At 43.0% G+C, this 23,287-nt stretch overlaps 1 protein-coding gene across 1 annotated transcript in view; it reads left to right on the top strand.

Moving 5' to 3' along the window:
• The window catches only part of LOC138089049 (ATP-binding cassette sub-family C member 4-like), a 127,787-nt gene that overhangs the window by 34,376 nt on the left and 70,124 nt on the right, over positions 1 to 23,287 (top strand). Inside the window, 10 exon segments of the mRNA XM_068984372.1 lie at positions 1,443 to 1,692; positions 6,881 to 6,985; positions 9,647 to 9,736; positions 11,066 to 11,257; positions 14,289 to 14,383; positions 14,606 to 14,692; positions 19,012 to 19,108; positions 21,186 to 21,359; positions 22,101 to 22,241; positions 23,036 to 23,073. Of these exon segments, the coding sequence (XP_068840473.1) occupies positions 1,443 to 1,692; positions 6,881 to 6,985; positions 9,647 to 9,736; positions 11,066 to 11,257; positions 14,289 to 14,383; positions 14,606 to 14,692; positions 19,012 to 19,108; positions 21,186 to 21,359; positions 22,101 to 22,241; positions 23,036 to 23,073 (1,269 nt within the window).

Raw genomic sequence — 23,287 nt, 5'->3', positions numbered from 1 at the left:
GAATTTTCTCATTTACCATGTTCTTAAAGAAAAAAAATATATATATGCTTCTTATACAGAAATGAAACTCATTAATATATTCTTAATACTGCAAATCCCAAATAAGCAATAATTGTAAAACTTTAGTATTTGAGATGATATTTAAACTAAAGCTGTAATTTATGTTAACATAGTACAAAGGGGAGATTATAAAGTCTGGGTATAACTGTATCAGGCCCAACTTTATGAATCAGTATTTTTCATTCCAAACAGCTATGGAAATATTGTTTTTTTTTAATTGTAATTGTTTTTATTTTTAGATAATCATAGATTCATATGCAGTTGCTTATAGTACAGGGACCTCCCGTGTATCCACTGCTCAGTTTTCCTCAGTGGTAATTTCTGGAAACACTATAGTGCAATATTGCAACAGAATGTTAACAACTATACAGGAAAGATACAAAATATTTTCATCAGTACCAGGATTATACAAGTTGCCCTTCTATAGCACACCTACTTCTCTTCTGTCCCTACCACATCCTTAACCTGTGTCAATCACTAGTCTGGTCTCTATTTCTATAATTTTGTCATTTTTAAAGAATGTTATCTAAATAATACCGTACAGTATGTTACCATTTTTGATTGACCTTATTCACTAAGAAGAATTCCCTAGAGACTCATCCAAGTTGTTTCATGTATAAATAGCTGGTTCCTTTTATTGTTGAGTAGTATTCCTTGAAAATACTGGGGCTTTGCTCTGCTTCATATTTGTAGAATTTCTTTCATCTTTCAGTTAAATATCTGATGAGTGTTTATACTCGAGCCCAGGGTGCTTAGAATTCTCTGGGTGCTCCCTGTCACCTCTCACTTTTCACCTTTGTGGGTGCCCCTCCTGCTGGGGATACACTCTCATCCCTCTTCTCTGGCTTCTGCCAGCCCTGACTGACTGTAGCTCATCTGAGGTTCCATGTGTCTGTGACTTGCCCTGACTCCACTGCTCTGGGGTATATTCCTCTGCTCTGTACTCCCGCGGGGGCTGTGCTGGCTGCCTGGCTAATGTCTTGGTGTCTCACAATTTTGGGTTGCTTATTCTCTCCCCCAACAAGTTCATGAGCTCCTGTGGGGACGGGCTTTATCTTAGACATTCTCAAGGTACCTGGCACACAACTTGTGATTACAAATGCTTGTTGAATGAATATTCAAATCCAATCTGATTGACCCAAAATGTTTAAAAGTGTGACATTAAGGACACTTTTAGTTGAAAGAGTGAAGTGGCGATGCAGTGTGTGGTCCTGGTGTCAGGGCAGACCCCCAGGTGTGCACTGTGTAGCATCTCCATGACGTGAGGGATGGTTTTTCTTAATCTGTGTCCACTGCCTAGAAAGGGGCCACTCACACAGGGCACTGAATTCATGGGTTGATGTTGGTATTCCTTTTAAAACCTATTTCCTACTCTTTTTCAGGAATGAAATTTCCAAGATTCTGAGAAGTTCCTACCTTAGAGGAACGAATTTGGCATTTTTTTTTGCTGCCAGCAAAATCATGATTTTTATCACCTTCATCATTGCTGTGGTCCTTGACAACCCGATCACAGCCAGCCAAGTGTTTCTGGTGGTGATGCTGTTCGAGACTGTGAGGTTTACAGGCACCCTTTACTTCCCCATGGCCATCGAGAAGGTGTCAGAGGCCATTGTCAGCATCAACAGAATCAAGGTTTGATGAAAAGCAATTTTTTTTAGTTGTAGGTGAACTTTATGAACAACGCCTTATTTGGTGTCACTGTGTGCCAGTTTGGTGACATTTATCTCTCATTGCCAAAGCTGGCAGTCTTTCCAAAATGTCATACATACTCCCCTCTCTTCTTATATAGAGTGCATTACAAATATCATAAGATCCCTGCTGGTTTATGGGCGGCAGTAGCAGGGGCACAGACTTTTGATGTGCACTGATGACTGCAGGGTGACTGAAATATCTAAAAGCAGGAGCAGCAAACAGAGCTTTGACTATATGGACCTTTGTCAGCAAAGTGATGCCTCTGCTTTTTAATAAGCTGTTTAGATTGGTCATAGCTTTTCTTCCAATGAGCAAGTGTCTTTTAATTTCATATCTGCAGTGATTTTGGAGCCCCAAAAGTAAAGCCTCTCACTGTTTGCATGTTTCCTCATCTATTTGCCATAAAGTGATGGGACTGGATGACATGATCTTAGTTTTCTAAATTGTTGGGGTCCTTTAATGGACCAGGACCTGCCGGTCCAGAGTCGACTATAAGAGAGTGAAAGAGAGAGCCGGAGGGAGGGAGACAGAGAGAGAGAGAAGAAAGAAAGACACAGGGACCCAAAGTCTGATGGAGCAAATGTGCTTTAATGATGTTTCTGTGAGCATATATAGGCTGTAGTACAAGAAAGTTCTTTTGACAATGATAAAGATCAGAAAACCAAATGTACAGTAACTTACCAAGGGAACAAGGGATAATAATGGTCACAAGGTCAAGAGACAATCCATATGTCAAGAAAAAGCGGTGGGGGGTGGAGGGGAGGCGAGACTAAGCAGTTTTATTGTAAAGAGAATGTTTACTAAAGGAGACCCAAGCCTGTCTCACACAATGACCTTAGTCCTGACAGCTGAGTGCAGTTTTACTCGCCTCTGGCAGAAGCTGATAAGGAACAGAGGATTTATGAGAAACAGCACATAGGAATCCTCCTGTTAAACACTCCCCGACAATGAATGTCGAGTTTTAAGCCAACTTTTTCACTTTCCGCTTTCACTTTCATCCAGAGGCTCTTTAGTTCCTCTTCACTTTCTACTGTTAGGGTGATGTCATCTGCCTATCTGAGGTTATTGATATTTCTCCTGGCAATCTTGATTCTAGCTTATTCTTCATCCAGCCCAGCATTTCACATAATGTGCTCTGCATATAATTTAAATAAGCAAGGTGACAATATATGGCCTTGACGTACTCCTTTCCAAATTTTGAACCAGTTCGTTGTTCCATGTCTGGTTTTAACTGTTGCTTCTTGACCTGCATATTGGTTTCTCAGGAGGCAGGTAAGGTGGTCTGGTCCCATCTCTTTAAGAATTTTTCAAAGCTTGTTGTAGTCCACACAGTCAAAGGCTTTAGAATAGTCAGTGAAGCAGAAGTCGATGTTTTTCTGGAATTCTCTTGCTCTTTCTATGATCCAACAGATATTGGCAATTTACCTCTGGTTCCTCTACCTTTTCTAAATCCAGTTTGTACATCTGGAATTTCTCAGTTCATATACTGCTGAAGCTTGAAGGATTTTGAACATTACTTTGCTAGCATGTGGAATGAGCACAATTGTGCAGTAGTTTGAACATTCTTTGACCTTGCCTTTCTTAGGGATTGGGCTTCCCTGGTGGCTTAGCTGGTAAAGAATCTGCCTGCAATGCAGGAGACTTGGGTTTGATCCCTTGGTTGGAAAGATCCCCTAGAGCAGGGAAAGGCTACCCACTCTAGTATTCTAGAGAATTCCATGGACTGTACAGTCCATGGAGTTGCAAAGAGTCAGACTTGACTGAGCAACTTTCACTTCTTTGGGATCAGAATGAAAACTGACCTTTTCCAGTCCTATGGCCACTGATGAGTTTTCCAAATTTGCTGGCATATTGAGTGCAGCCGTTTAACAGCATCATCTTTTAGGATTTGAAGTGACTCAGCTGGAATCCCATCACCTCCACTAGCTTTGTTCATAGTAATGCTTCCAAGGCTCACTTGACTTCACACTGTAGGATGTTCGGCCCTAGGTGAGTGATCACACCATTGCAGTTATCCAGATCATTAAGACCTATGGGACCTGCTTCTCTTTTGTCTCCTTCATTGGCAGACGGGTTCTTTACCACTAGAGCCACCTGGGAAGCCCAAAGAACTACCATGCTGCTGCTGCTAAGTCGCTTCAGTTGTGTCTGACTCTGTGTGACCCCATAGACGGCAGCCCACCAGGCTTCCCCCTCCCTGGGATTCTCCAGGCAAGAACACTGGAGTGGGTTGCCATTTCCTTCTCCAAGGCATGAAAGTGAAAAGTGAAAGTGAAGTCGCTCAGTTGTGTCTGACTTTGAGACCCCATGGACTGCAGCCCACCCGGCTCCTCCATCCATGGGATTTTCCAGGCAAGAGTACTGGAGTGGGGTGCCATTGCCTTCTCCAAAGAACTACCATATGATCCAACAATTCCAGTTCTAGGTATTTTCCCAAATAAAATGAAATAAGAGATACCTTTTCAAAAGATATCTGTACTCCCATGTTCATTGCAATGCTACTCATAATAGCCAAGATGTGGAAACTACCTGAATGTTCACTGATGGGTGAATGAGTAAAAAGTGAGTGTGTACATAAAGCGGAATATTATTCAGTGTTAGGAATAAAGGAAACTCTGCAATAGCAACAACATGGGTGAAACTTGAAGACATGATGAGTGACATAAGCTAGTCATGTAAGGACACATGCTGTATGATTCTGCTTGTAAGAGGTATCAAAAATAATCAAATTCATAGAATCAGAATCAAAGCTATAGGGGAAATACGGAGTTACTGATCAATAGGCATAAAGTTTCAGGTAAGAAATATGAATATATTTTGGATTATCTCTTGTATAGTGTTGTTTCTGTTGTTACCAATGATGTACCTTTAATTTACTGTAATGAAATGACAACAGAAATAGAATCCTGACAGCAATTGAATGGGCTAAGCATAAGCGTCCCCATTTTACAGGTAAGGAAACAGGTCCTATAACAGATGAAATAGTTCACCCATCTTTTCATCTCTCGTAAGTGACAGAACTAGGATTCTGCCCAAAGCCTGGTTTCTTGCATTGCTTTGTTAGTATATTCTGGCATGTGGAATCTCTCATTAAGTGTGGCTTTCATCCTCTGTGGCCCTACATCTCTTTCTTTGAGCTCCTGGATGTGACTTTGTCCTGATTAAGCCACATGTTTGTGGATTTCTCTCCTTCCATGAACTCCAGACTTATCTAAAAGGCAGCTACAGTGCCTTGTTCATCTTTGTACTCCTCACGAATAGCTGATGCTCAGAAAATGTGCAACTGAAGTGATCTTCCAGCTCCATGATGTCTAGGCTCCTGTAGATGCCTAAATATTAAGCATGGTTATAGTGGAGACAGTGGTAACTCTGATTCTCACATCAATTATGTAATGCACTTAAAGAGGATGCATGAAAGGGGAACTGCAGAGTTTTTCAGAGTATTGTGCTCAAAAGTATTTGAGTAGGATTTTTTATTTCTTTTCCACCAAAATGTACCTGAACAGTGTCTGAGACTTAAAATTCCTTTCCATCTAGATGTGTGTGATAACCTGCTGAGAACTTTGAATTTTCCTGGGGCTTTGTCAGGAGGCTTTGTGTCCTGATTAAACATCGTTGATATGAGGAAGAAACCTAGATTTTCTCTCATTTTCATACATTTTCTGGCGGGATGATGGTCTAGAAATTTAGAGATCTTTTAGGCAATAGTTGTTTTCAGTAAAGGCGGGGCCAACGGCAAAGAATAAGCATGGTGTGAAGCATGAGAAATTGTTCCAAGGTGAGTAGAAATAATTGTTGAACTATTTTTTCCTTTTATGTATTAGACTCTTATTCAGGCCATATAATTTCTGCAATGCTTAAAATTTTTTTATTTCTCTAGCTCATCAGAATCCCCTGAATGCCTTTAAAAATCACACCTTGGTGTTTCTGATTCACTAGGTTTTTGCTTGGGGCCCAAGGTATCTGTGTCTTTAGTCAATGTTCCATGCATCTGAAAATAAGCCAAACCTGGGAAACATTGCCCTAGTTGTAGAAAGAAACACACAGAGTCACCAGGTATTTTAGCAAATATAAAATACGACAGGATGTTGCTGAAATTAAAATAATTTGAGAGGAAAACCATGTCTTAATTTATGCTAGACTTTTGGTGGGGTGCGGGGGAGTAAATTTGAAATTTATCCACCTATTTCATCACTTCACAAAATCATTGACTACTACCTACTTGAAGTTTGGAGCAGGCTAGATGAGTATGTACAGTGGCAGGTAAGCACATGCAGAGAAGTCCTTCCTGCTTGGAATGTATATTTTATCAAGTGAGGGGTTAAAATAGAATCAAATAGTGAAACTCATGGTGGATGCACATTTGTGTGTCATTAGTCCTTGGGAGGAAAAATCTGAGGTGCCATGAAGTGCTTTGGCAGAGCCACTGGTGTAATTTTGGAGGTCGTGTTTCCTGGGAAGGCTGAGGAAATTACCTGGAGAATTCCGTGTGTATGGCTGGGGGAGGTGGGAGGCTGATGTGTCTCATTTTCCTGGGGAAGGTGATGTGATGAAGGCTTTTAGTGCATGAGAAGGGGATTCATGCATTTGAGGAACCAAAAATGTCTGAGCCTGCAGAGTATGGAGTGCTAGAGGCCTGATCAGGGGACTATGTATGTCCCTACAGGTAACATTAAGATTTTTATCATCTCAGAGTTCCCTTTGGCTGCAGGTTCTAAATGTGCTGGAGTTTGGAGCCAGACTTTCTCCTTGAGGAAAAACTAGTCCACTTATTGAGAAACTTACAACTTTCCTCATGGTCTGAAACTATTCATATTACACACACACACACACACATATATATATACACACACACATATATGTTTTGTGTGTATTATATACACACACAAACCTATATATATAAAATACTCTATGTATCCTGTATTCACTATATTGCTATATATATGATGTACTGTATATTTTATTCTGTATATTATTCAGTGTGTTCTGATGTGAACCAACACTTTAAGTGCAGTTGGAAAATGCTATGTTGGCTATATGAAGTTTGTTATAAATTCCAGGAAAGCAGTTATGTTTGTTTGTACTTTCATCCAGCAAACTAAACTGTCTGTTTTTCCTTTCTCTGTAGGACTTCCTGTTACTCGAAGAGATACCGACGCATGACCATCAGCTGCTGCCATCAGATGGTGAAACAATTGTGGACGTGCAAGATTTAACTGCTTTTTGGGATCAGGTAACAAGTCCTCCACCTCAGGATCATGACTGCTAATAAGACAACTGTGACATAGATTTATAAGAAAATTTTAAGGTTTTACACATGGTGTAAAATGTGACTTACTTGTATACTGAAAGTATGTTATAAAACTTCTCAAAATCAGGAATAAGGTTTGCAACTACTGGAGATTAAGTATAAAATCAGCCTAAGACATCTGACAGGTTGTTCTCTCTCTCATTTTCAACAGAGGTTGAAAGTATTAGCACATCTTGAACTTAAATTACATACATTGGTAATGTTAGAATTTACAGGATTGGACATACAAAATACTGCAGTATGATGTGGGTTAAGTAACAGATACACAACAAGTTGTTAGAGACAACAGCCTTTGGGGAATCAATGTACATTTTCTGTATACTGATCTTCACAGACCATCTTACTATACACGGAGTGAGGCTGTGATCTGGATCTTGGCTGTAGGGTAGGGTGGGGGCTCCCCCATCCTAATCTTCTGGAAGCTTCTAAGTACTTTGGTGGCAGCCAGGGACAGGAGGAGACAGCAGGTGGTCATCGTGAGCCCCAGTGATTCTGTTTAAAGCTTTCACTATATGGAAGCTGACATGGAGAACTGGTGATGTTCCAACACTTGGCTGATTTATAATGTTCAGGCAAACAGGGAAAGCAGAAGAATTTGCTCTCAAGTATTGCACCCCCAGTGCAGCCCCTTTATCGACAATTGAAATGCTCTCCTGCAACCTGGTTCCATGATCCTGTGTGCACACCCTCCCATGTCAGTGTGGATTAGTCAGGAAAACTGAACCCACACCACAGGAGGGTAGGTTAGGTCATGGGTGAGGGAGCCCTTGGGAGGGAGATGGGCACAGACATTGGGATTTTGGAGAGAAGCTGAGTCTGAATGAAGCCCCTGCTGGGTTGGGAGGCAGGAGACTCTGTAACCTGCTCCCCCAGACAGACAGGTGGGCAGATGGGGGAAAGTCTCAGGGACCCAGGTCTCATTCATGAAATGGTGGGATTTGGTCTGTATTTAAGCTCTAAAATAAATGGTCCTGTGTGAGCCTCCAGATCTCATGGAACAGGGGTTTCCAACTGTGTCTGCACAGAGTCAGGGCTCAGCTGATGATCCTTGTTGAGTCAGTGTCCCCTGATCCTGGGTAACCAGGAGGGGAGGGGACCCAGTGCCTCTGAGCTGTCGAGTGCTGGCATGGCGGAGTAGTGTCTGCCTGAAGCCTGAACAGGGAGGGAACTCAATGTCCTGTCCTGACAAACTATGAGGGGAGGGCACAGGGATGATGATTGTATGTGGCTCATTGTTTTGTAGTCACACCTGAGTCAAAAGTAGTAAAATAGGAACCCTAAGTGTCAACACGAAGAAAGGAGTGGAGAAGTTTAAACAAATGCTTCTCGTATATTAAAACCTAGCTTCTTACTGATTTTTCATTCCTAAAATCTGAAACTTTGTTTTGGTGATGAAAATTAATTATTATTTTTAGTATATGATTGCCTTATTATCAGTTCAGCTGTTTACAAATAAATCTTTCATTTTTAAGATTATCTAGACTTTTTTATACAGACTGTATGCTTTTAGTCTTTTGGGCGTTTTACTTAATTACATGTAACCACTGTGTATGTGTTTTTAAACATAACAGTTACTGACAAATTTCTTAACACTTAGGATATGTAAAGAAGTACACATATTCTCAAGTCTCCCAGGAATGTGACCTGTGATTGGCATGATGAGTACATTGTCCTTCTTCCTCATATTGGATAGTGTGCTGTCAAATGCATTTCCATGTTTTTGTTTTCCTTACAGTAGAGGGACTTTACCATCTCTGTTTAGCCAGGACAGGTAGTGCATGTAACATGTATAAAGTTGAGGCTTTATTCCTCTGACTCACAATGTCATAAATTTCCTTATTCCCCATTGTGTGTGTGTGTGTGTGTTATTGATGTTAAATTAGAGCTCTCGTGAAATTAGACTGTTATTTACAAGAGTTAATTTACCAAGTGATTTTATTATGTAAAGTGTCCCCTTCTTGCTGAGTGTTACTGAGATTTTTTTCTTTATCAAATAAAAATGGGGAGATTAATAGAGATTTCAAATTACAATGTTTATTAGTATAGGACCTGGCGTGCTACATTCTTCTGCTTCCACCTTATATTTAAAACCAAAGATCACTGTGTGTGTGTTCAGTCGCTGTGTCAGACTCTTTGTAAACCCATGGACTGTAGCCTGCCAGGCTCCTTTGTCCATGGAATTTCCAGGCAAGAATACTAGAGGGGCTATGAAAAAGGGTAAGTGGTAAAAACCTCCCACACTGAATACTCTAGTAAGTACATTATTTTAATAAGCTTATGTACATCATTCAGTTTGCATTTCAAGCAGGTTCCTTGTCATAGCGTCTCCTTAAATTCTGTGGGTGTCTACACCTGAGTCCATATGGAAATCTGGTGAAAGAAGCCTTCCTAAGGCAACTAAAGCTGTTTCAACTCCCCAAAAGATAGGAGTGGATGAAAAGACCTGTAAAACACGATGTCTTAAAATGAGAAAATGTGGGCTATGTTAGCATTTCAATAACTCTTATGGTATTTTCCCCAGTATTTGAAGTAATTTGTGTTACTTTATTGAAATGGGTAGATTTTTGTAACTTTCATTTGCAGGAATCAGGAACCCCAGCCCTACAAGGCCTTTCCTTTACTGTCAGACCTGGTGAACTGTTAGCTGTGGTTGGACCTGTGGGTGCAGGAAAGGTATGCTCTGATGCCTTTTGGCAGCTTGATAACAGCCCCTGTTATATTCTCAGAGTGGAGCCCAGAGCTGAGTGTGACTCAGTTTGAATTCAATGTGTCTAGAACAGTGTTTCTCTAGGTGTGTTCTATAGAGCATTCATTTTGCGAGAAGGTTTCGTGGAAAATAAATATGAACAAGTGCACACTGCGTTCTCCTTCTTGGTGCTTCACATTGCCCAGTTGGGAACCACGTGTCAAGCAGTGAACATCTCAGTGAAGGAAATTATTGATGTGACAGCTTTTCAGAATGGATGGAGACAATGGGGATTTCTTTTTGTCACAGTGGCCCCTCCAGGAAGTCTGGGGGTGGTGCAGCTTCTTCCATGAAGCTCTGAGCATTTCCTCACATGACTTGACTTGGTCCTATCAGTGCACGTGTAGTGAATGTGTGGCCATGTGCTGAAGCTAAAGGTACAGACATGAGCCAGGGCTTGACACCTCTGCTCCAGAGCAACCAGGTTCTGGGGTGAGACAGATACACAGGCAGGTTATTTCAGCCCAGGGCAATGAGCACTCTGATGTGTGGACACAGACACAACACATCTATGTGTTGTAAAACGTTTGAAATTTGCACGTTGACTTAGTCTCATGTGTTTTGTACAATAACATACAGAAACCTAAATGTGGGATACGTACACGAAAGGGTGATGATTTCCTTTATCATGGACTTTGCTCTGCAGACACAACTCACTTCATAGTTCTTTTAGTCCATCGTCTTTGGATATATTATTTACACATAACTTTAAAAAAATAAAATATTTATTTATTTGACTGCATGAGATCTTAGTTGCAGCATGTGAGGTCTCGTTCCCTGACCAGGGATTGAACCCCAGCCCCTGCACAGGGAGTGCAGAGTCCCAGCCTCTGGACCACCAGGGAATTCCCTACACATAGCTTTTTAAGAACAAGTATTTGTCAAATAAAGGATATCCCGGATGTAGGAACAACTGCATTAAACATCAGATATATGAACTACACATCCTGTGTGACTGCTCTACTAGAGAAAGATGTTGAATATTCTTAATTAGCCTTTGCTGAGTAGAGCACTTCATTTGGGGGAAATTCAGGCAGCATAGATTGTTATGCTATTCATATTCCTTATCAACCTTTAGTTTACCTTGACCAATGGTATTATTTTTATTTTTATCACAATCACCAGAGCAGTACTTTATCCCGTTTTGAAGGAAAGGTTTCTATCCTGTATCAAGCACCAGGGTGGGGTCAGCTGTGCTGCGGGAGTGTTCCATCCTGAGTGCTGCCTGTTCATTTGTGTGTTGCTGTCTGTTTCAGTCATCACTGTTAAGCGCTTTGCTGGGGGAGATGCCCTTGATCCAGGGGAATGTCAACATCCACGGGAGGATCGCGTATGTTTCTCAGCAGCCGTGGGTGTTTCCAGGAACTGTGAGGAGTAACATTTTATTTGGAAAGAAATATGAAGAAGACAGATATAAAGAAGTAATAAAGGCGTGTGCTTTGGAAAAGGTGAATAATGACTTTTGAGCTACATCTACTCAAATTTCAAACAGTGATAATGTTGGTTTAAACTCTAAAGTTAGTTGAAATTTCTTTTTAATTTGAAAGGTCTTTGTTTCTTAATATATTTGCTGGTGTTCTGGGTAAATATGAAGGCATATATGTTGCTGTTTTAATCCTGATGTGATAACAACACTCACAGAATAACTTTGGTGGGGGGCTGTGTGGTTGTTTCATTTTGTGAAATTTCATTCATTGTTTTTGGTATGGAGGGCTGTGCCACACGCCTTGCACAATCTTAGTTCCCTGACTACAGAGTGAACTCGGTCACTTGGCAGTGAGAGCACAGAGTCCCAAACAATGGACCACCAGGGAATTCCCTCGTTCACTTTTAATTTCTTTTTTTAATGGACAATTGCAAAACTTTGTGAAAATAGAGAGCATGGTGTAATGAACCCTCATGTATCCACCCCCACCTTCAGCCAGGAGCAGCTGGTGGCCAGTCTCGCTGCATCTCCACCTCTGCCAGCCCCACCCCCACCCCAGATTATTCTGGAGAAGATCCTAGACCTAGATTAGTTCATCTGCAATGTATTATTAGTTTTCTCTGAAAGATAGGAAAGACTTTGGGAAAAAAATCACATTATTTCACCTGAAAAATAACCCAGATTCCTGAGTGTCATCGACCTGCTAGTCTCTGTTGACATGTCCTTAGTCATCTCACTGAGGAATCTCCTTCAGCTTTGCTGGAGGCAGCCTGCACATGAGGTCTCCCCACCGACCCTTGGCTCGTGCCTCCTCAGGCCTTTTCAGTCCCTAGGTTTCCCTCTCCTCTTAGTTTTGACTTGCATTTCTATTTAAAGAAAATAGAATGCTTTAACATTTCTTCTTAATACTGCATCTTTTCTTTGGGGGAGAAATTGTTTTCAGACATGGCATTGAGTTTCACAGAAAATGACAAAATGAAGCATTTAACCCTAGCTTGGGATTTAGATGAAATTAGTGAGTGAATGATGAAAACTGAACTTACTGGAGAGGGGAATGTAATTTGGCTAAAAGGAAGAGCAATGTAAATACTGATTAAAGAGTATGTTACTCTCCTGGGTAATAGAAATCTGTGAACAGTAGTGTTAAAGGGCTCCCCCGAGTCGGTTGAGTCCACTCTGGACATCCGAGTATTCTTCTATACTGTGAGAAAAAGCCCAGGACAGACTTTCAGAGGTGAGGAGTTAAGACTCCAAAACCTTCTTTCTGAGGAAATAGAAAATAGTAATTTTGCTTGAACCACAGCTTGAACATCATAGACTGTATCACGTGAGTAGCATTTTACAATAATGTAGTTAAAGCAGAATTGCTCCTTTAATGGGCTTCTGTTTCTTTCTCTTGGGTTCTTGTTAATGCGGGATTGTGTTTGCAGAAATAATGTCAAGTTAGCAGGAATGAGTAGATTTGTATTAAATGGTGTAGAGACTGGATAAGAAAAGAGGGAAGCACGTGTACAACAGTGAGAAGAGTAGCTCCCATTTATTCAGAGTCCACGTGCGAGTCATTTTTCTGTCTTTCACCCCTGTGTGTGCACACGTGTAAGAGGCTATATGAGTTATTCTTTATCAGTGTCTTCAGCATTAACATCCTCATAGTTGGTAAAACTAAGGCTTGGGGGATCAAGCAGCTCATCTCAGCTCAAGTTCAGATCCCTTTCTGCATGACTCTAGACTCCATACTTGTCCTCCATGCTGTGCTGCCTCTAAGTTGAGGAAGTGTATAAGGAAGAATTTTTTGAAGAGCAGGTGATAGGTGGGGTGTGAAATAAACAAATCTCAGGCATTTCCTCTTTACTTTAATCACGTCCAGCCCCTGATGCCCAGATCAGACTCCAGAGACCCAGGCCAGGGTGGGATGTTTCTTTCATGACCTTGCCTTACTGGTGAAGCTCAGCCCTTCTTTCTCCCCACATTTGAGCATCTCTGCAGAAGAGCTGGGACAGCGGCTGATATTCAGCTTTTTCCCTGGGGGTCAATGCTTTGCCGTAGCCACATGGGCTGATTGGACCAGTAATGTGGGCAGTGTTGTGGGGCCTCCCCAACCCTCGGGTGTCCATGCAGCAGAGTCTGGTGGGAAGGGGCCCTGCAGGACCAGGCTGCACAGCGATTCTTCTGTAAATGATGTGACCATTATAAACATGGACTGATCTCCTATTCTGCATGGTCGGGACACGGACACCTTCCAAATGTGTCTGGAGTGTGACCCCGTCTCTCCATTCTCACTGCTCCCACTCTGATCATGACCACGGTCATCTCTCACCTAGATTTTTCCAGCAGCCTCCTTACTTATATTCATTCTTCCCCTTCCCCACTTACTGCCTGTTTTCTGCAAAGCACAGGAGTGATTCCTTAAAAACCCAAGACGTCCTCCCCTTCCTCCTTTATTGGAGTGATCCCAGGGCTCCTCCTGCTCCGGCTCTGCCCTCACTCCCCTCATTCTTACTCAGCTCTGCTCTCTTGCCTCCTTGTCCTGAACCCCTTGGGCATCTCCCCGTGGCCCCTGCACCCGCCCCTCCCTCTGTGAGGAGCAGCCTCTCCAGGTCTGCCTGAGCCCCCTCCCCAGATCTGCTCACACCCCCTCTGAGCAGAGCCCTCCCCCCCCAGTGTGGACTCACTTCCCTCCTTCACTCTCCATTCGACTTCCTTTGCCTTCTCATCCTTAGTTCTTGCACTCAACATGGAAAGAAACTATAGGGGCTTTGTTTCCTCGTGGCTGAATTCACTGTGCCCAGAACAATGCCTAGCATGTAGTCAGTCCTCAGTAAATATGTTAAAATGGTCAAATGCATAAATGCTATGGAAAACTACAGAATGAAAAGATAAAAAACCCTGAGAGGTTTGTTTTTTTAATGTTCAAGGTTATCGTTATTCACTATGAAATAAGCCCATTAACATTGATCAAACACTTGCGGGGAGAACAGCTGCTGAAAGGTTTAGGATGGCAGGAGAACACACTTTAAGTCTTTTTCTTTTTTCCCTTTTCTATCTCCTTATAGAATTTGCAGAATTTGAAGGAAGGAGATCAAACTGTGATAGGAGATGGAGGAACCCCACTGAGTGAAGGACAGAAAGCCCGGGTCAGCCTCGCCAGGTAAGTGGGGTTTCAGTTGCCATCCGCCCCTCCTCCTCAGCAGCTCCTAGTGGGCGTGAGCATGCAGACCCCGCTCACAGTGTGAGCCTTTGTGAAGCAGGGTCTTGGCCCTTTCCCTGGGCTCCTGGAAAGAACCTGGAGTTGTTGGACACCATCATGATTCAGAGATGAGACCCAGGGAGTGTGAAGCGTCCTCTCCTGACATCTCTCTACATTTTCTAGAGCCGTATATCAAGATGCAGACATCTACCTCCTGGACGATCCGCTCAGCGCAGTGGACGTAGAAGTCAGCAGGCACTTGTTTGAACAGTGAGTTTGCTCCTGTTTTCTATCATTTCTTCTTTCCAAGAGCCCTATAGGGATCAGGGAAGGGAGCTCAGGAAAGCCTTTGTGCTCCAGGAGACTCAGCTCTCACTGCCCTGGTGTTCCTCCCTTCCCTCCACAGAAGATCCATCATAAAGAAATCTTACATCATGATGAGGTCAGGACAGGAACATACAGCAGGTGCTTCTAGTGTGTGGAGCACAGTAGAGTCCGCGCTTTAGGGAGTCAGGGATAGACGGCAGATTCCACCCTGTGACTTGCAGCTGATGGATCCAGATGCTGTGGACGGATCCACACCCCAGGAATTAGAAAGATGATATCCGATTTCCACTCTGAAATCTGATACTTGGCTGCCAGTTCTTTTCCTCCATCATTCCCTTGTCATTTAAGGCACATTAGAAGGTACAAAGTTTTCAGTACTGACATAGAGCTTCCATGGAAAGGCCCTGTTGCTGTTGCTGCTGCTGCTAAGTCGCTTCAGTCGTAGCTTATGCTTATTATTCTGTAGGTCTGAAAATACTTAGCAAAATCTAGAATTCAGGAATAACTTGTCAGAGCCATACTCGATATCAGAGTATGGCTTCAATCATTTAATGGCGCTTCATGGATGCTTGTGGAATTAATACTTAGACCCACAATACAGGGTTAACTTAAGTGAATCTAGTTATCTAGAATCTTTCTTAAATCCTGACTCTCAATTTGTGATTCTGGAATTTGGTGTCAGTGGCTCTTGCTTGGCCATAGAACCCCTGAGGTAGAACAGTTACGATGCTTTTCTGTGTATAATATGTCTTAACATATACTGACTGAGGCCTTTGATGGAGTCTAAATTGGCCTCCTTGCAAGCCTCATGAACTTGCTTTTGCTGAAACAGCCTCCACATCTCCCTCCAGAGTTAGTTCCCTTGCTGTTCACCCTATTAAAGCCAGTGAGCCTTCCAGCTGCACTTATTAACACCCTGCTGTGTGCACTGAGTTAGATGCCCTTACAGATGTCCCTGCACAAAACCTCTTGGTTTACAAGGAGGACGGTGAGCTAGAAGAGGGGAAGGACCACACTTGGCAGAATAAGGGAGACTAGGATGCCCAGCTCTCATTTCTGCCTCTGAGGAACCTGTCTCTAGGTGGAGCTTGTTAAGACAGATGCCTGGGGAAAGGTCAGCAGAGTCAAGCTTTAGAGAGTTTCAACACAGGATAGTAAGTGCTGAATAGAAGCAGAAGTGACAGCTGGAGGCTTTTATTAAAAGTTAATGAATTGTACTTCTACTTGACATTAAGAGTTTCCTTCAGTCGTGAGGCTACATCCAAGGCTGTTAAAGTTTTACTGCTTTATGCTTGAACACTAAGTGGGTTCTGTCACCTAAAGAAGGTGAGAGGCCTTAGGTGAACTGATGCTGTCTCACCATGCTATGGATCCCAATGTGTTTCAGCCCCACATTACCAGACCCTCGCCTCCTGGTCATCAGCTCTTCAGGTCTATCTTGATCAGACTGCCACACTGCTGTCTATACAGCACACCCTCCTGTCTACACAGCACGCCCTCCTGTCTACACAGAATGCCCTCCTGGTCCAGCCCTTCACAGGCCACCACCTCCCCACCCCACATTCAGGAAGCAGCTCCAGGTCCTCAGAGAACAGGCTTATTTGCCGTCTGCCCCCATCAGTCTTTCCAGCTCGTCCTCTTACTCACTTGGTTTCCAGCTATCCTGCCTCTGTGGGGCTCCTTTCTCACCCTGTCTATCTGTACCTACTGGTCCCTCTGTCCCAGAGCCAGGGAGCAGTGCGCCAGGACACAGGAGGAAGCTGAAAGGTGGGTCCTGGCTGTGCCTCCTGCTCCTCCAAGGAGTGCCTGTGCCCTCTGTCTTCCCACACTCCTCAATAATAATGCTAAATAAATAATGCTTAATAAAAAGTATTATTTAGAAAAAATTCAAAGCCATTAATTGGTCTCTTTGGAATTATTTATATTACATTATATGTGATGGAATATTAGGAAGAAAACATTTTACAGCTTTTGGGTTGCTCTATCTTGGACATAGCAGCCCATCAGATTTGATTTACAACCACTTTCAGGGACAATTGGCAAGTAATTATAAATTAAGGAGAAACAGTTACATTAAAAGCTTTAGTACTAAGACTGAAGAGGGCTTACTCATCAAGAAACTTAGGTACAAACATTAAACTAAGACATCTCAAAAGGTAAAAATGAATCCTTTTGGACTTAATGAAGCGATGGTGTTTGTGTCTACATCCTGAGGTCTTGCTTCTGATCACAGACCCAGTGTCCAGAGTGTCCCCTTAGGACTTTTCTTTCCTGAGTCCAAAGCACATGACAGCCCGTGGTTAGGGAGGAGTGGGGAAGGGGGCTGACCTTTACTGGGCAGATTGGTGGTTTGATTTCTCAGAACATGGCGGTGAATTGTCATTGATGTTGTTTGAGATGGAGAAACTAAGGTTTAGTAGCTTGTCTGATGTCATCAGTCTCATGAGAGGGACTGAGCTGCAGCCTGCTGCCTCCAGACTCTCCATCTGACTCACTCACAGGCTGAGCTCTGGCCCTTGTTCCTGAGATTTGCTCTGCGAGGGGCTTGGGCTCCCAGGTTCTCTCTGGAGCCCTGCCCAGTCACCAGGGTCCTGGACCCAGGCAATAACTTCCTGGAGGGGTTGTGGACCCAGTGGGATGAAACTGGGGTTGAGTCCCTTGGGGTCTGCATTTAAAATGAGGAGCAGATTGAGGGGTTACTGTGAAAGGACACAGTAAATAAAGTGAGGGATAGTGAGGGGATTGTTGGGTAACACCTCGGCAGAACTTGGCGGCAGCTGTTGCTCTTAACAGGCAGGAGGTAATTACCAGTTTCAGGGGAATTGACATCCAGTTGGCTTGTTGGTTACCAAGAAAACCAGCAGAGGGTCATGCCCCTCCTGGCCCTTTGACAAGCATAGTGGAGGGTTCTGATCTAAAGCTAGAACAGCCATTCGCTGGGCTCTGGGACAAGCATATCGGAAGGTCAGTCACATGAGGAGGTGTAGTTGAACCAGGCACTGGTCAGGCAGAGGATGTAGAGAGGAGAAGAGCCATCTTGGGTGGTCTGACCACACAGGGGTCTTGGCTAAGAGAATTGGTTTGTCTTTTGATTTGTTGGTTGATTTCCACTCCGATTTGGGCCATTTGGATTCTGTTCTTTCATTTCCGTGTTTGGTAGGTGTTCAGTCCTAATGAAAGAAGAATTGCTTCCTGAATGGGACTGGGAATGTTGAAGAGACTGATGGAGGCCACGCCAGCGTTCATTTTCTGTCTAATATTATTTGGGGGGAAGGGTCTAAAATATGCACTCTGGCAAAGGTTATCAAGAAACTATTCATTTTTGTCATTAATCTGTACATCATAAATTATAAATAATCACACAAAAAACTGCCTAAAAATGTACACTTTTTTTTTCAAGGAGTTAAATAATTTTATTTTGTTTTTTTTTTAATATAAATTTATTTATTTTAATTGGAGGCTAATTACTTTACAATATTGTATTGGTTTTGCCATACATTAACATGAATCTGCCACAGGTGTACATATGTTCCCCATCCTGAACCCCCCTCCCACCTCCCTCTCCATACCATCCCTCTGGGTCATCCCAGTGCACCAGCCCCGAGCATCCTGTACCATTTTTATATGACATAGATTCCTGTTCTCCTATTCTCACATAGAAATAACAGTGTTTTAGTTCAGTTGAGTTTTGGAATCTCAGTGTTGCTCAATTGCTTTTCCTTATGAAATATAAAAATTCTAAGCTGAGTTTTAGGCAAAAGAATTTAGCTCTTGGTACCTCCTTCACTGGACTGCTTTTTAGAATTTTTTTTTAAATAAATTTATTTATTTTAATTGGAGGTTAATTACTTTACAATATTGTATTGGTTTTGCCATACATCAACATGTATCCACCACAGGTATACACGTGTTCTCCATCCTGAACCCCCCTCCCTCCTCCCACCCCGTACCATCCCTCTGTGTCGTCCCAGTGCACCAGCCCCAAGCATCCAGTATCATTCATTGAACCTAGGTTGGTGATTCGTTTCATAGAATTTTTTTTTTAGTGGAGCTGGAGTCAAGTTTGCTGCTGATAAATTTGAAGACCTTGCCAAATTCATTGATTTATGTTTGTATTAAATTTTGTCATTTATTTGGTATTTAAACTACAGATCTTTGACTAATGTGTTGTCTTTGTCTCACTATGTTTTAAAAGTATAAGTTTTAACTTTGGAGTATCCTCATTAATGTGCTTTTGCATGCTATACCTTTTATATTTGTAGGTGTATTTGCCAAGCATTGAAAGATAAGATCACAATTTTAGTGACTCATCAGTTGCAGTACCTAAAAGCTGCAAGTGAGATTGTGACATTGGAAAACGTAAGTATTTTCTAGAAATCTGTGGAGCTTGCTAGCACTGTGTTGAAGGTCAGATCCTCTCAATAGGTCACTCTCCTCAGATTCATGATAAATGCCCTCTTCTCCCTCAGTTTTTGCCCCCTTTTTCCCAGAGCTGGTGGTACTTGTGCCTCTGAGGATGAATTAAAAGACCATAGAAATGTCACTATTATGCTCTAAGCCACATAAACCCTAAAGTGTATAAAAGTGCTACCATAGAATTACTGAGTCATCACTGTTCTAATGACATTTGTTAAGGATAATAATGCTATTTTATGTACAAGATTTTGTTTTCCTCTTCCAGGATTTAAGTCAAAGTATACTAATTTGGAAATTACAGATACTAAGACCCGTTTGTAACGCAGTTTGCTAAACAGCATCTTCCATTAACTCCAGAAGTGAGGCTGGGTAGCTAAGCACCCGGGTCAGAGACGTCCTCGCTACTGTTGTCTCCAGTTTCTGGTCTCCCTGCCCAGGTCTCTAGGTGCCTGATACGTGTGCGGGCCTGTGAGGCAGGAGGACAAGGCCCTGCCTTCACAGGGCTCCTGTTGTTATGGGGAGGATGTGACAGAAAAGGTGACATCTTGGCCTCTCTGACGAGCTGCTGCCTCATGGGGTCTGAGTGACATGCAGGTGGAAGCCACACAGTCACCTGGGGAAGTGAGTCTGAGGCAGGGGGTCCTCAGGACGGAGCTGACCTGGCAGGCTGGAGGAACAGTAGGAAGCCCAGCGTGTCTGAGGAGAGTGAGCAGGGGGACGGGAGGGAGCTGGTCTCTGAGCAGTGGGCAGGGGACTGGAAGTGGGATGGAACCCTTGGATGGTCCAGAGCAGAGGAGGGATGTGGTCTGATGTGGGAATTAAGAGAGTCCTCCGATGCACTGGAAAGGGGACGGCAAAAGCAGTTACAAGTCTTTTAGTAAAGCTGAGGAGACAGCAGCATGGGCTTAAGCTAGGATGTCAGTTTCTAGAGCTGCTGTAACAAAGCACCGCAAACTGGGTGACTTAAAAGAAGTTTGTCATTTCCCCTATCTGGAGGCTATGGGTCCCAAATCCAGGCGCTGGCAGGGCCGTGCTCTCTCTGAAGACTCCAGCAGAGAGTCCTCCCCTCCAGCCTCTGGTGCTCATCTGCTTCCCTTGGTTTTCCTTGGCTTCCAGCTGCAGCACTGTGGTTTCTGCCTCTGATGTTCCATGGCCATTTTCCCCGTGTCTGTCTGGGTCTCTTCTCATAAGGACATCAATATTACTGGATGTAGGGTCACCCTCTTCCAGTATGACCTCATCTTAACTTGATTACATCTGTAAAGAGCCTATATCTAAATAATATCATATCCACAGATGCCATGCTTAGGGCTTGAACATACTTTTTGGGGGCCACCATTCAATCTGCAACTCCTAGCATGGTTGGTGGTGGACTGGAGATAAATGAGAATATTTCAGGCTTACTGGTTGGTTGATGCTTCAGTCTTGGCTTGTTTGCCTCTGGGCCTCAGCAACAGTGTCCTAAACCCTTGTCTACTCCACAGGCCCGTGGCCAGATCCCTCACTTATCAAGTGAACTTCTGCTCTGGGAAAGATTATTAAAATGCAGAACCTCTACCTCCCTAGAAGTAGTTCCATGTGTAGATTCTCCACTCCCCTAGGAATGTGGGGCTCAGATTTCTCAAACACGTTGTTTCTTAGTTGCTCAGTCATGCCTGACTCTTTGCAACCCCATGGACTATAGTCCACCCAGCTTCTCTGTCCATGGGATTTTCCAGGCAAGAATACTGGAGTGGCCTGCCATTTTTTATGTTAATGGTCTCCATCTTTAACACATGAGCACACATTTCTTTCATATCCCCCAGCACCTAACACAGGGTTTGGCAGAGAACACAATGCTCAGTACTGTGTCAAGCTGAACTGAACTAGATTTGTCCACCAGAATTTCAGACCTAATGATCACTTTCTTACAAAACTCATAACTTAAGTTCCGTTTACTTCTCTTGATTAGCATTTATATTAGATTGATATTACCAAATGCAAATACATGCCTTTCAATTTTTTTTTTTTTTAATCTTAGGGTGAAATGGTGCAAAAGGGGCCCTACACTGAGTTCCTCCTGAAATCCGGAATAGATTCTGGCTCCCTTTCAAAGAAGAAGACTGAGGAGTCTGAACCATCTTCCAAGTCTCCAGACCAGCCTCAAGAGTCCTCCACACTGTCAGTGGAAGATGTGGCCCCAGAGGACCATGATGTGAGTTTCTTATCATGCAACATGCACAGATGTGTCTGCTCTTGGTAGCTTCGTGGGCCTTCAGTCTGCTCTGGTTATACATACACAGGTCCTCCTCGACATCCAAACCCAGGAGCCTGGATGATTCTGATAAGTGTTCAGATTAGTCCCTCACATTCCACACTCAGGAATCACTCTCTGAAATTCAGGAACCACATAGATTTTGATCACGTGCTGCCCCCTGCCACCCAGATTCACCTTACTCCAACTTGCTATGCAAGCTCAATTTACTGCATTTGGCTAGTATTTTGAGGATCAGTTATGTTCTATGTTTCCATCATTGAGTGACAAAAGATTAAGAGCTAAACATTAGTTCCATATCATTTTGTGTGTTATTTTGAACAAGCTTCTGCATTTATACTTGAATTGGGTATGGTGTGCTTGTGTTGAGAGTCTGATTGACTTTAAGCAAAACTATGCAACTGTGAATAGCCTCATGCAGATGACGTGTGTGGTTTTTTTTTTTTTTTTTCTAATGGATTCCTAGGAGTGGGATGGCTGGGTTCAAGCATAAATGCATATATGGTTTGTCTAGATATTTCCACACCGTCTTTAGAAGACAGACTATCTTTCACTCCTGCCAGCATATGAGTTTTGTGTGTGTCCCCACCTTTTCGCAATGAAAGTTACTGTTGAACTTTTGATATTTGGGGATTAATTACTTAATGTTTTATCTCTCACTGCCATTTTTTCCCCTCACAGACTGAGGATATACTGGTTAAACTACCCCTGGAGGACTATTCAAAGGGACAAGTTGGTTGTAAGACCTACAAGAATTACTTCACAGCTGGTGCTCACTGGTTTATCATCATTTTCCTTATTCTAATGAACATTGCAGCTCAGGTAAATAAGGACATTTATTTTCGTGTGTGTCCTCAGTTTGGTATTTACATATTATTTGTACTTTATTTATCATTATTCTTAGTATGTATATGAAGATATTTATCTTAAAGAACTGGCCTGTGAGGCTGTGGGATCTAGATTGGTGAATGTGAAATCAGGAAGGCAGGCCTGCAGGCTGGAACCTCAGGCAGGAGCTGACCCTGCTGTCTTGAGGCAGAATTTCTTTCTCCTCCAGGAAACCTCAGGTTTTTCTCTTCAGGCCTTTGAGTGACTGGATGAGGCCACCACAGTGTTGAGGGTGATCCCCTCTACTTCCATTCTCATGATGGATGTGAGCCACATTCACAAAATACCTTCATGGCAATGTCTAGACCAGTGTCTGAATCACTGGAGACTGGCCTGGCCAAGCTGACATAGGAAACTGACCATCACAGTACCTGTTAAGTTTCTTTCATTTGAAAAACTCCAACATTTACACTATTATTACTGTATTTGCAGTTTGTCTGGATTTGCATTGAAAAGCATTTTTTTTTGTGGGGAGCTAAATAAGTGAGCTTTACTGGTGTTGTGTGTACATGACAGAGAGCTTCTAGAAAAAGAACAATGTCTTTTGGAGATATTAAAATGAAGCATGCCCTCCCCTGACTTGTGGTCATCTGTGGGACTTGGTGCAGACCAAGCCGGAAGGACCGTCTCTGTGTTCTGGAGCCTTTCTGTCCCCCATCCTAGTGAGTGGGGTGTGAGGGCTCAGTAATGTCAGTGTTTGAGTGAGTGACTGTTGTTTCCTGATCCAGGTTGCCTACGTCCTGCAGGATTGGTGGCTTTTAGACTGGTGAGTGATTCCTGGTCTGACCCAAAGTGCTGAAAGTCTACAGGAACCCCCCCTTCCCCCAGAGCCAGGGCGGGCGGTGGAGCTTGTTCAGCCTCCTCTTCTGACCCTCATGTAGTTTACCTGAAGAAAAAGTTCTTGCTGGTGGAATATGACCCTCCCATGGTCTGTCCCCATGTCTGATCACCAGCAGCTTCCTTGCAGACAGTTTGAGAAC

The sequence above is a fragment of the Capricornis sumatraensis genome, chromosome 12 (genome assembly GCF_032405125.1).
Source record: "Capricornis sumatraensis isolate serow.1 chromosome 12, serow.2, whole genome shotgun sequence".
Taxonomy (NCBI): domain Eukaryota; kingdom Metazoa; phylum Chordata; class Mammalia; order Artiodactyla; family Bovidae; genus Capricornis; species Capricornis sumatraensis.
This window is presented reverse-complemented; position numbering and strand designations above follow the sequence as displayed.